Here is a 13353-nt window from a genome sequence, read left to right on the forward strand (position 1 = left end):
CTTAATGTAGATGCCATCTTGAAATGAACGTAAGGTCGCCATTTATAAAGGACTGAGTTCAAGAGATAGACTTGATAAAATGTTGGTTTTCTCAATTGGTTTGCCTTCAATCACTAAAACCCCAATAAAGGCATCTAAAAGATGCACTTTCAACCATGTCCGGCACCCATTTTCCGTGTGTAATTCGCATTTGGTTTTGAATTTTTCAGCAATTACAGACACATGTCTTGTGAATATCCATAAAGAAAAGAAAATAACTTCATCGATATTTGTGGGCCTAAGTAACAAATATAGTGCGAACGAAATTCTTCAGAAAAAACTTTGTACAATTCAATACAACAAATCATACAACCCACACAGAAAAAAACTCCAAGGATTTCAATCCTCAAAAATCTCTACGAAGATGTTTGAATCAAAGAAGCCCTTAACTGACGCAGCCAGCCAGGGACCAAACTGAAAGAAAGGAGAGTTTGTTACTGGGAGCCTGCAAAACAACAGGCGACAGCCATGTTGATGTGGCCTGCCTGCCTCCACTACCACTAGCGCCTCCCCCATTTGCCGCGGGCGACGGAGGATAGCAGCGCAGCGGCACAGCAGCCAGAAGACGGCCATGGCGGCTTCTACCGCGTCCCGCCTCTCGCCCCCTTGCCTCCACGCCGCTCCCCACCATCCGCTCCGCCGCTCGCGTTTCTCCCCTCTACGCGCTGCCAAGTATATACGTCCCCCTTTGCTCCATCCTTCTTGTTTTTTCACGAACTACTATTGCCTTCCCAAATGTTAGGCTATATGTAGTGCATAGGCTAGTGACTAGCGAGTAATGATTATGCTGGTCCTTTTTGTCCATTCTAATCAATTAAGGAAATTCTGTTTAAGTTTTTTCCTGTTTAACTTGAAGATAGGATCATGTATTCTGTTAATTGTCGCTATTAACTCGTATCGGCAGCAAGGTGCTAAATTAATTTGCTTGCTCTAGCTTAATGGTGGACCAATAGTTGGATTTGTTACAAAGTGCTAATTATGGCTCTCAAGTTACTTATCGTGCATCTGTCGGCATTTGGTCATGTGAATCTTTGATTGTAGGTTGGAAGCTGTGTTATCTATTGGAACTCATGTAATCCCACACCCGAGAAAGGTTAGCCATTTATGTCGATTCAGTTGTTTGCAAATCATATATTGGGCGGTGCTTTTGCCTTGACCTGAAGTTCCCTTCTTTTGCTCACATCATCAAGGTTGAGACCGGAGGAGAAGATGCTTTCTTTGTGGGCGGTGATGGCTGTGGAGTATTTGCCATTGCAGACGGCGTTTCAGGGTATGCCATCTTTGCTGCAATGAACTCTATTTATTTCGAGAATCGCTCCAATGAACTGCGATCAGCGCCCTTAGTCTCATCTCTTGTGGTTTGGATTGCTTTCAGCACTTTACAAGAGATATATGTTGCTTTCAGCAATTTGCATTGACACATGGCTTTTATCCAGCTAGTCATTCTCTTATCTACTGACAGATGGGCAGAAAAGAATGTCAACCCAGCTCTGTTTTCTCGAGAGCTTATGGCAAACAGCTCTACTTTTATCAAGGATGAGGAGGTATTTCTATGTTAGTACTGCTGAATAAATTATGTTCCAGTACCATGTCATGTACTACTATTGCGACAAATTAAATATCATGTCTTCAGGTCAGTCAGGATCCTCAAATTCTTCTAATGAAGGCTCATGCTGCAACTTCTTCCATTGGATCTGCTACAGTGTAAGCATGTTCTTACAGTGTTTACAGCCTTCCAGATCACTCATTTTCCTATTAGATGCGTCAAAATTTATACAATTGTGTGCGATGGTAACAGAATCGTCGCGATGCTTGAGAAGACTGGAACCCTGAAAATTGCGAGTGTAGGCGACTGTGGTTTGAAAGTTATTCGAAAAGGTGATTATCAATGAAATTTATATTTATCTTAAGGTTATTAGAATACTTAGTACATACCCATTTTAATATTTTTTTTCTTCTTCAACATATAGGCCAAGTGATGTTCTCTACATGCCCTCAAGAACATTACTTTGATTGTCCATACCAGCTAAGCTCCGAGGCAATTGGTCAAACATCTCAAGATGCATTGGTATTTAGTTGCTTTTTTTTATTTCTGTTGAAGCACCAGCAATATGACATGACTATTGTAATGTCGGTCATTTATTGCTTTACTGCAGTGATCTATAGAGCCGAACAATATTTAAGTGTTCTTGAAGACTGTTGCTTACTGATCTTGATCCCTTTTGGTTTTATGCCAGGTTTGCACTGTAAATCTTATGGAGGGTGATATGATAGTCAGTGGCTCAGATGGATTCTTCGACAATATATTTGATCAAGAGATCCTTTCTGTCATTAATGAGTCTCCAGGCACAGATGAAGCTGGTAAATCTCTCCCTCTTTCAACTCGGCAACTGGAAACGTAAAACAACATGGTGCATCCTTCCAATCCCTCTGAAAACTTGATGTTTTCCGCAGCAAAAGCTTTGGCAGAGCTTGCAAGAAAACATTCAGTGGATGTAACATTCGATTCACCCTACTCGATGGAGGCCCGGAGTAGGGTGCGAAACAAATACATCCTCCCTGTTATCCTATCACTCTTCACAAGTTTCTTCAATTCTTTTGCTAAAAAATGTATGATATCACACATTTCATTCCGGTTACTTACATGCAGGGTTTTGATGTTCCTTGGTGGAAGAAGCTACTTGGAGCTAAGCTAGTAGGTACGTGACCATGATCCCATTACACGCTGTGTCATGCTCGGTTCCATCCAGCAGAACCAGAAAACCCATGATGCCGTTTTTTGTCGACGCAGGCGGTAAGATGGACGACATTACGGTCATTGTCGCACAAGTTAAGACAGTGGTGATCCCAGATGATGAGGTAGACCTGTAGATTCATTCAGTTTCAATACGAAGTTATTTACATTTTTCACATTGGGATTGTTTATGTGGCGTGGTATTTGCAGGGTAGTGGAGTTGAACTGGAGAAAGTGGGTGGCGAGCAACTCGCTGCTGCTGGAGTTGCATCCACTGAACAGAATGAATGAAAAGGAGTTGTATATATTGAATAGAAATTCATTTTCTTTCCCATTTTGGTCATGTTGTACTATACCGCAGTCCAAAGAAACTGAAGTGAAATGTAGTAGTTGTGAATACCCATGCGTGTATAATTCCTGCAGATTGGGCTTATTAATATGAGTAAAATTACTCTTTGAATATCGACTTATTCAGGAGTGGATTAACAAGCAGCTCGGCTCGTTAAGACTCATGATCATTTAAGTCTTGGATTGTTAAGCTCATTTTCATTAACGGTACAGAAACTAACATTGACCTGTTCATTAAAGTTCGCGAGCACATTAGGGTGACTCCAATTGGCGACCACATTCGGTCCGACCCAGTCCGTTTGAGTCGAAACGGGCGCAATCCATGGCCCAACGTGCGACGGCAAAAGCTTGACCCAAATCCGGCACAAATTACGGCCGGAATTGCGCCCAGACGAACACTGGGCAGATGTGTCTCCCTGTCTGTCCCATTAATGTGGAAGCCGTGGACCAGTCCTTTTCCACCGCTGCCTCCTTGAGCCTCGACACGCATACCCTAGCTCCAGTTGCCTCTCCGTCCTCACTCCCTCCGGCCGCCTCCCCGCCATGGGAATGTGGAAGTGAATCCCCGGCGAGAAGGGGAAGCACGACCACGAGGCCGGTTCCTCCCCCACGTCGTCTGGGAGCGCCGCCCTCTCCACCTCGTTGCCCACCTTCTCCGTCTCCCCGCCGATGGCCTCACCGTGTGTGCGGTCGTACGTCAAGGCGGAGATCTGCCAGCGCTACCGGCAGACGGGCACGCCGTTGCCGTGGAGTGACGTGCATCTCCCCAAAAACTAACACCTCGGCCCAGATCGGGTGCCCGTTCCGGTGCGCGGTCGCGTCGCCTGCTGGAGATCAACCGCCGTCGTGCCCGCCTTCCTCCTGACCTCGTCAGCCACTTGAGATACCCGTCAAATCCCCCATGTGGGACGTGTGGTTCCAGAACGAGCATGACCTGTGTCGGCAGACTTTTTTTTGTCAACCATGCTCCGAACCCGCCACGAACGCGCTCTCCTAGCCGCGCGCGTGCTCCTAGCCCGCCTCGGTCGCGCGGTCGTGTGCGGGCTGACACTGATGCCCTCCCCCTTGCCGTCACCGCACCACCACCTCCCACCATGTCCGTTGAGGAGGAGGAAGAGCGGGTGAGGAGGGTCCTCAAGGACTCCGTGCGGGAGCACGACAACGCCCAGTGGCAGGGCCTCGACGTTATGATGGCCCCGTCGGACACCAGCGACGTCGCCATACCGGAGTTGAAGGTGAATGAGGAGGTGTTCAAGGAGCCCCCTATCGCGGCCCAGAACCCGGTCCTTGGGCTGCAGAAATATGAGTTGCTAGGCTTCTTTGCAAACTGGTTGGGTGCCTCGAGAACCCGGCCCGAGGCATGTGCTATATTTTCTTCCGATGCAACGCACGAGCATATTTTGTCAGTTGCTATGAATTTAATTTAAAAGATCGGGTTCATGAGATAAAAGACCTAGTAATAACTTATTTTTTATTTTATCACTTATAAATTACTAAAGGAAACAATGAGTGGTTAGGGAATATATGCAAAAAGAGTAATCGCAATTAAAAACAAATTCGCCCCGATGGATAGGGAATATATGCAAAAAGAGTAATCGCAATTAAAAACAAATTGGTCCTGATGGGGCTTGAACCCATGACCTTTGGTATATCAGACCAACACTCTAACCAACTGAGCTACAGGACCTAATTATTTTGTCAATATTTGTTTTTTATTAAAAATAATTGTCTGTTAAAAAGCAATGACCGGTTATTAGAGAGTAATGAAAAATAGTAATTGCAATTGAAAACAAATTGGTCCTGATGGGGCTTGAACCCATGACCTTTGGTATATCAAACCAACACTCTAACCAACTGAGCTACAGGACCTAATTATTTTGTCAATATTTGTTTTTTATTAAAAATAATTGTCTGTTAAAAAGCAATGACCGGTTATTAGAGAGTAATGAAAAATAGTAATCGCAATTGAAAACAAATTGGTCCCAATGGGGTTTGAAACCCATGACCTTTGGCATATCAGACCAACACTCTAACCAACTGAGCTACAGAACCTTATTACTTAAGCATTATATTTTGTACTTTAAAATAATTAAAACTTTAGTTACGTTTTTTTTGCGGGACATAGTTACGCTCTTTTACTTACACTGCGGCCGGGTTGAATAACTGAATAACTCGGAGAGGTGCTTCGAATACATTCAAGAAATGATTAGAGTCAACCCTGCGACAAATTGGAGGGTCCAGCCGTTCGTATTTCAGTGAGTTATAAAGCTAGGTAACAAGAATATTAACGAGCTTAATAAGCTGCTTGTGAAACTCGGTTGTCTAGATCATTAAGCTCGTTAGCTTATAGTAACAAGCTAAAAGCAATGATTGGCTTGGCTCATCCCCTTGTTAGAGTCCGAAGCAAAATGGAGCCTCCCCGTGCGTTTGGATTCTGGACCGTTGGATCGAAATCTCCTCGCGATACAGGCCGTCGGATCTTGATCCAAATCGTTGTGGGTCGTTGGATATTTACCGGATCAACCTCGGCCGTCGGATAAAATTCCAATGGCATCAGAATGTAATATCCATGCCCCCACCAGGGCATTTTGGTCATTTCACGTGGGGAGGGTATAAAAAGGGACCGCTGTCGTGGGATGACCTAGCCGCATCCTCCCTCCCGCACTCGCGCCTCCCCCGCGCCGCCTCCTGCTCTCCCCTCCCGCGCGCCTCCTCTCCTCTCCCCTCCCACGCGCCTCTTTCCTCCCACCCACATCGCCGCCGCCGCCACCCACCGCCTCGAACCGCGCCGTCGGCGGCCAGATCCACTGCAACAGAGCCCCCCCACCCTTCCCAACGACGATGAGCAGCAGCGGAGGGAGGACGGGGAGCACGACAGCGGCGGCGGAGGGGAGCAGAAGCAGCAGGCCAAGGCAGCGCAACACAAGCGCACTCCCGCTCCGTCCTCCCCTAACCCTATCTCCTCCTCTCCTCTGAGCCGCCGCTGCCCGTCCTCCTCCTCTCCTCTACACCGCCGCCGCCGTCGACGGGAGGAAGCCAGGCGGAGCGCACCGTCGCCACCGGCTGCGGCCTCGGCGACGCCGACATGCTCCAGTGGCTCAACGCCACGGAGACATCGTAGCAGAGGCAGAAGCAGGTGCTCGATGCGGCGCTCCCCCGTTGCTCCTCTTCTGCATCTGCTACAGGCGCTCGATGCGGTGCTCCCCTGTTGCTCCTCCTTCTCCTTCATCACCAAGAGGGGCGCTGCCTTCTACTGCTGCTCCAGGTCCTCTCTCTCTCTCTCTCTCTCTCTCTCTCTCTCGCTCCCTCCCTCCCTCCCCCCCCTCCTCAGGTTTAGATCCCTTTTTCTAAAGCTCAAGACTTATAGTTCAGTTTGTGTGCAACAGCTTGGGAGGGACAAAAGAGGAGGTCGCTGGTAGATGACGGGGGAGCAAGCAAGGACTGATGGGTGCATCACTACACTGCTACCCGTTTCTCAACTTTTGCTTTACACCGCACTATTTCGACAGGTATAGTTGTTTCAGTAATTTCAGTTCTTGCAACTCATCATTTTGCTAAGAGAAAATCGATGCATCACATTACTAATGAAGTGGGTTTACTGAAACCTTTCACTTTCAAGGTAGGAGACTGATATGAACTGCCAATGTAATTTCTTTTTATTTGTGATTCTTGCTGTTTAATTGATTGATTGGTGTGCATATGATTTCTAATATATGGATTCCTTCATCTTGTGTATTGAATATAGGATTTAGCTACAGATAATCATTAATCAACTAATGTAATTTCTTTGCCAAGTTGTAGTTAGAGTTAAATGTGCCACTGGTTATTTTATATCCTTTATTTATTCTTATTCTTCTAAATGAAATAGGAGATTTGTTGGTGCTCCATTAACTAAATATCACTGACAAAATGTTGTTCTCATTTCAGTTGAGAGAAAAGTTGCATACTTTGTGAACCAATTGGAGATTCATGTTGTTTTCCTAGATATTGTGTAGTTAGAGTTGATGTCACTGTTTATTTTATATCATTTGTTACTATTCTTTAATCGCCAAATCATATAGGAGATTTTGTTGGTGCCCAATTAACCAAATGTTACGGACAAAACTGACAAAATGTTGTTCTTATTTCAGTTTGAGCGCAAATTGCATGCTATATAAACTAACAGGAGATTTCTGTTGTTACCAGAATATTATAGGAAGGGTGGACTATGAAGGGAAACACTGGTGTTCTAAGATAGATGTTCTGTGTTTGAGATCTTGCCTTGGTAGCTGGATGCCTTGGTGCAAGACATTCAAGGTAAGATTGATCCCCTGTACCCATGAGTTCACTTCTCATGTAGAGTTAATAGTCCTGTTATTTTTCTATACACTATGGCAGAGTAGAGATATATTGTGTATGCCAACATGTATGTAAGAGTAATAGTAATATGATACTTCTGATTGTAGATCCAAGGTTTTAAACCGACAAAAAATGCTATGAGTTCGCATATCAAATTTTTATGCCAGATGTGCATGCTCAAAGATTTTGGTCGGCAACTTATAGTGTGTATCAAAGGATTCTGAAAAAATAAGGTTGAGTTGTTATTGGACATTGGACCTTTATATCTTTTGCATGACATTTTATTTACTACTTGAGCTCTGTATTTTTCCTGTGCATATCTTTGTGCTAAAAAATGCATTTCTGTTAAATAGTAATTCCTAACTAATTGTTTCTGATAAACAACGATGCCTTCCTTACATAGGTTGTTTGATGCGTTTGTGCTCGTCGGCGGGACGGTGCAAGGCGCAACTCCGACGCGGTTCCTCGCCGGTTGGACGGCGTTCAGGCGCAACCCCGGCGCGCACTGAGTACTGCCTCGGCTACAGCCTCCCTCGGTGAGGTCCATCTTCCTCCCGCTCCTCTGCTTCGGCTACTGTATGGGACATTGCCATGGCTATATTGATGTGGTGCTTGTCTGGTTGATGCTCTATGCCCTACTCATGCATCGGTTCCTACTTGAGCTCTGTACTTGTGGATCCATGCCATTTTAGGGTTTGCAGGCTGTTGTTCATGTTTAGTTGCTATCATAGGAGCTAATGTGATGCTCTGGTTTACATGTGGATGCCCTGGTCCTATAGCTATGCTCCTGGATTTGCTAGATTGATCAGTGGCATTCGTGCTAGGGCGATGATGATTAATCGTGGCTGAAATAAGTGTGCCTTTGAGCAATCGTGGCACCTGTGCGTATCAGGTTGGATCCTCCCTCTTGTCTCTAGAATCCTTTTTGATCCTGTGATACTTGTTGTTGTCCTTGGATGGTCATTCTTGTTGAGTGATAATCAGGGCAGCTCCACTGTATGAACAGATTGATCTGGTGATAAGAGATGACGGGGGTAGGTTATATGATCGAGGAAAGGTGAATCTGAGCCCGCTATGATGGACAGGCCGCTCTCGCACCACCAGACTCCCTTCAGGGTAGTTACCCACGGGAACGTACTTTTGCCGTTTATTTTTACTTGTGATTCCGCTCGTTGTGAACGTGGCTCGATCCATGTTGTGGCCCAATTATTATTTTTGTTTTGTTTCAATGGATCGTCTTGGCTTGCTTTTGGCCTGAAGTTGTTGCCTTGCTTTTGGCATACCTGATTCCACTACCTTTTGTTGTTGCTTGGACCAGTTTCTATGTAATAAACATATTTATATCAATGTTGTGCTTCTGTTATAATCTTGCTATATTACACTGGTGATTTTCGGTGATTACTCTGATTTCTACTTGCCCCAATGAGTATTTACACGGTCATACTCATGTTGTATAATTCCTTTGGCTAAATTGTATAATTCTGACAGGTTCATACATCATGTTAAGGAGTATTAAGTTATAGCACACTTACTTAGGTTCTTTGGCATGTTATTCATAGGGTTATCAAGTAGGTCCTAATAGGGTTACTCACAGTATTAAGTTAGGGATTGAACTTGTGGCGGTCCAATATCATGCTATTGTGTATATTTGCAATGCTTTGGTCACTGTATTATCGTTACTGGATTGGATATGACTTTTACCCGGCAGCGGTGCTGCCGGATGCGGCAAGCCGCACTTCCTATCTAGTTACCAAAAGAGCGTGAGGTGAAGCGAGCAATGTTAAAGCTTTTTGTCCTCCTCTACTTATACTACAGCTCAGTTCTGCTACAGCTATTGATGTGCCAACGAGTTCCATTCGTTTCAATTAGAAAAACTAAGAAAAAAAAGCTAGATTACCCATAATTGGTTTCTAAATTTTGCAACATAAACCATTATGGAGTAATTAACTAATATGCAATCATGTGTTTAGGCTTTTTATCTTTGGTGTTAAAATGAGTTTACATAAATTCAACTTCTTCAATTGTGTTTTTGCCTTCTATTTTTCTTGGGCCAACCATTTTTTTGCTACCTTTGTGACTATTTTTAACAATCTTTACAAAAATAGTTTAGCATTTGCTCAAAAGAAAAAGAAAAAATTTTGTTTTTGCTACTCTAGTTTTTGCCCACTTTACTTATGCCACTCTAGAATTTAACATATTATTTTTGTCACTCTTAGTTTTTGACAATACATCACAAATACCACTCGGTGACAAAAGTAATAATTTTTCATTTCACTTTTGCCACTCTTAGCTTTTGACAAAGTATCACAATTGCCACTCTGAAATTTTTGCCACATAATGGCAATTGTAATGTATTGTCAAAAGTGTTAAGATTAATTACAAATGTAATTAGGGGAAATATCCCCTTGCCCAACCGTCGTGTGGTTGCCTCCCGCACAGACGCATCTGGTCTGGAACCGATGTCTTGTCCGAACCGTCGTATCCCTCCAGACCATATAAATGGCATCCTGTAACCATCGATGAGATCAATCAATCACTTAGATTCAAAACACGTTATCAGCACGCTCGTAACCGAGAGCACCAGGCCTCAAAACTTCCGCACGACCGCGCATCGTGCCCTCTTCGCCGGCCGCCTGCGCCGTGGCCGTTCCGGGCCGCGTAGGTGCTGCGCCCCGCCCGAGCCAGGCCGTGGCCGGCTCCGCCCGGCCATGCCGCGCGTCGCGCCATCGCCTTCTGGCCGCGCCGGCCGCCGCCCTCCGCGCCGCGCCCCTGACCACGGCCTCCGCGCTGCAACGCGCCCCCGCGCCCGGCCGCCCGGCTGCGCGCCCTCCTGCCCGTGGCCGCTGCCTGTCCGCGCCGCGCTCCCGCGCTCTGTCGCGTCCTCGCGCGCACCTGTCCCGCCAACGCGGGCTGGAGCACTCTCGCGGAGAGGCTTTACGGCCGCACTATGGCCGCCATCGACCGCCGTGCCGGGACTTGAGCACCGGCCAGCCGGACGAGGTCGTCATAATCGACGATGACGACGAGGCCGTCTCCAACCCCTGCGGTTGTTGAAGCCGAAGCCAGCGATGTGGTTGTCGACGCGGACACTGTCGGGCCGTCGCGCCTGCCACTCCTCCGCCTTTGCCTCGCACGGGCGCTCGCCGTCGCCTCATGGCTCTCGGCGTCACGCTTCCCAGCCCGCCGGACGCCTCGCCATCAAGCAGCCGGGGCCGCCGTGCCGGCTCATGGAGCCCGGCCGCGCTGGGACTGACGAACGGCGTCGCGTCCGAGACGCAGCTCCCCGGCGGATCCTCGGATGAGGACGAGCGCGACGGGAACACATCTCGTCGCCGGTGAACGCTGCTGCAGCGGCATGCGTGGAGGTGGTGCCGGCCATGGGGCTCTCCGGCTCTCCGCCATTTTGAGTCCCAGGAAGATTGGGGATTTATTCTCTAGTCTGTCCTTATCTGTTCGGCGGTGGACCAGGAAATCAAGGGCACTACCGAACGTGGCCATGTGCGCTCTGCCTTACGTGGCCAGGCCATGTACATGCTGCAGGGAATCACCAGCAGCCCGTGTATTTGTTTATTGTCTACTAGTTGCTTGATCGTTTCACTGGTACTAATACTAGTTCACTTATTAGCAACAGTGGTTCTAGCAGTGATCTATTCCTGTTTTAGACTAAATTCTCTAGAATATGTTTTCAGCGATTGAGATTAAGTTTTCTCGCAAAACAATATAAATTTGCGATTGAGAATTATTATTTTCTCGCAAAACAATCTCATTGCGATTGAGATCAATTTTCTCTCGCAAATTATTAATTCACCTCGCTGAATTATCTTGCAACTTGATACAAGATCATCTCAGTTTAATTTGAGGTCTATACAATTCAAGTTTTTCACTTGAACATCAAGTTTGCATCATCATTATTATTCACTACATTAGTACTGTTCTTCTGTTGAGTACTGAGATGTATTCCAGATCTTAAGTTGATGTAATACATTTCCACGTTTATCACGTGTTGAGATTAATTACGTCCATTTGCAATAGAGATTTTTAATCTCTTGCAAAGATAAATTCAGTACCTCTGCAGTACTGTTTCTCCGTTGAGTATGATGTATTCCGGAATATATCTATGATGTATTTATTTCCATGTTAAACCTATGTCGAGATTAATACGTCTATTTGCAATTGAAATTTTCAATTTCTTGCAAATACAGATGCAACAATCAAAGTGATTTCGTCAAATTGATGCTTGGGATCACAAGGTAGTCATATGGATCTACTGCCTACGCAGATTATTGATGACTACTGATAAAGCATACATTTTATCGTTTTCGACATTATGATTGCTTTACAAAGTGCTCTCCCACACATTTTACCAAGTCATGACATAAGGCACTACGAGTGAGTATCTACTGATTTCATCAGATTATACTTCCTAGTGCTATGAGATCTACTTCATTTTGAAGATTATCTTCAAGATGTCATACTTGGCAATTTGAGATTCACACTAATGGTTTCAAGATAACTTCTTGAAATACCCATTGATTTTGCTAAGTTCATTACAACATCAACCATGATGGTCCTCAATTTACCGACCATAAATTGATTATCTCTGGTTCACCCATAGCGGTAACATATGGTATAGAATTTGAGGCATTCGCCCTCAATGGCCACCACTGCCTATCTGGGCCATGGACATCATGATCGCTCTTGTGTCTCGTGGGATAATTTGTGCAATCCAGGAATCACTTCTAGTTAGCATCACACTGCTAACAGAAAAATGTTGTCTTATACATTATAAGGCATTAGATTCAGATCTTAGCATCTGATTATTCTGTATCAGCAATCCCTGGGATACAATGAACTCAAGGGCAAAGGATTGAATCTCACTTCAACCTTCAACCCGACATCACCAGTGATGACGGGATCCTATGGGCACGGAGAATGTGATGGTTGAATATGCCTCAACCGACATGTTTGGAGACTATGAATAGTCTTTCAATCTCCTGAGTGGTCAATATTATTACTACCCATTTATGATGTTGTAACAACAACATATTGTTGTCATCATATATTGTATATCACAATATATTGTATCAGCACTTTAGTACAAATACATTTGTATGTATTCTCTATATCTGACAGTGATTTTCATATTGAGAATCTTCATGTCTGTATATATATTTCTACGGGAGTCAATCTGATGAAAAATGATGTGCCTTGTGGACATATGCACCACAAACTCTATATTTAGGAAAGTCCAATGTTTCCACTCTCATTGAGAGAAAGGGGATATTTTAAAATCGCTATACGCGATGAGGTATTTGTTGGCTCAACTCGAGTCATATTTACTATCCCTGTGGGTACTCGAGTAACATCGGGATGCTTTATTGCTTCCCAGGTTTAACACTCTAACGCCCCAGATATAACTTTCAATATTTGTATCCAACTCTTGCCGTCTCCGGCGCTAAGTTATATTTAGTTCTCGGGTTCGGGTCTTTGTCTCCGTGTGTGTTTTTCTTTTCCGTGCATCTCTTATCATGTCATCTCGTGCATTGCATTTGCATACATGTTCATCTCATGCATTCGAGCATTTTCCCCGTTGTCCGTTTTGCATTCCGGCGCTTCGTTCTCCTCCGGTGGCCATTTCTAGCTTTCTTTCATGTGTGGGGATTAAAAATTTCCGGATTAGACCGAGACTTGTCATGCGGCCTTGGTTTACTACCGGTAGACCGCCTGTCAAGTTTCGTATCATTTGGACTTCGTTTGATACTCCAACGGTTAACCGAGGGACCGAAAAGGCCTCGTGTGTGTTGCAGCCCAACACCCCCCAAATTTGGCCCAAAACCCACCAAACTCTGCTCCATGTCCTAGATCGTTCGATCACGATCGCGTGGGCGAAAACC

General features: G+C 45.2%; 1 protein-coding gene, 1 long non-coding RNA gene and 3 other non-coding genes across 7 annotated transcripts; 2 read left to right on the plus strand and 3 right to left on the minus strand.

The window, feature by feature from the left end:
* The first annotated feature begins 483 nt into the window (after positions 1 to 483).
* LOC125542851 (probable protein phosphatase 2C 1) lies at positions 484 to 3235 on the plus strand. 2 transcript variants are annotated; one of them, XM_048706077.1, is made up of 12 exons: positions 484 to 711; positions 1081 to 1132; positions 1230 to 1309; positions 1502 to 1583; positions 1673 to 1743; positions 1838 to 1917; positions 2010 to 2107; positions 2277 to 2400; positions 2494 to 2576; positions 2690 to 2738; positions 2831 to 2898; positions 2984 to 3235. In XM_048706077.1, the coding sequence occupies exons 1-12, from the start codon at positions 611 to 613 to the stop codon at positions 3062 to 3064; spliced, it is 969 nt and encodes a 322-aa protein (XP_048562034.1). In that variant the 5' UTR covers positions 484 to 610; the 3' UTR covers positions 3065 to 3235. The 2 variants fall into 2 exon arrangements, with proteins under 2 accessions (XP_048562034.1, XP_048562035.1); XM_048706078.1 differs by lacking the exon at positions 484 to 711 and having other exon boundaries at positions 1476 to 1583.
* Positions 3236 to 4734: 1499 nt separating this feature from the next.
* On the minus strand, positions 4735 to 4808 carry TRNAI-GAU. Its single transcript has one exon. It is a non-coding gene; the product is annotated as a tRNA-Ile (tRNA).
* Positions 4809 to 4916: 108 nt separating this feature from the next.
* Positions 4917 to 4990, minus strand: TRNAI-GAU. Its single transcript has one exon. It is a non-coding gene; the product is annotated as a tRNA-Ile (tRNA).
* Positions 4991 to 5098: 108 nt separating this feature from the next.
* Positions 5099 to 5173, minus strand: TRNAI-GAU. The gene has a single exon. It is a non-coding gene; the product is annotated as a tRNA-Ile (tRNA).
* A 602-nt stretch (positions 5174 to 5775) lies between these two features.
* On the plus strand, positions 5776 to 8825 carry LOC125547953. 2 transcript variants are annotated; one of them, XR_007300851.1, is made up of 5 exons: positions 5776 to 6386; positions 6508 to 6630; positions 7307 to 7417; positions 7863 to 8351; positions 8466 to 8825. It is a non-coding gene; the product is annotated as an uncharacterized LOC125547953 (long non-coding RNA). The 2 variants fall into 2 exon arrangements; XR_007300850.1 differs by having other exon boundaries at positions 7863 to 8825.
* Positions 8826 to 13353: the final 4528 nt, after the last annotated feature.

The sequence above is a fragment of the Triticum urartu genome, chromosome 3 (assembly GCF_003073215.2).
Source record: "Triticum urartu cultivar G1812 chromosome 3, Tu2.1, whole genome shotgun sequence".
In the NCBI taxonomy this organism is placed as follows: domain Eukaryota; kingdom Viridiplantae; phylum Streptophyta; class Magnoliopsida; order Poales; family Poaceae; genus Triticum; species Triticum urartu.

Bases quoted from the DNA above. Each gene is read 5' to 3' on its own strand.
- LOC125542851 (XM_048706077.1), top strand. From the start codon at position 611: ATGGCGGCTTCTACCGCGTCCCGCCTCTCGCCCCCTTGCCTCCACGCC. The intron at 2,739-2,830 runs GTACGTGACCAT...TTGTCGACGCAG, and splicing joins ACTTGGAGCTAAGCTAGTAG to GCGGTAAGATGGACGACATT. The intron at 2,899-2,983 runs GTAGACCTGTAG...TGGTATTTGCAG, and splicing joins TGGTGATCCCAGATGATGAG to GGTAGTGGAGTTGAACTGGA.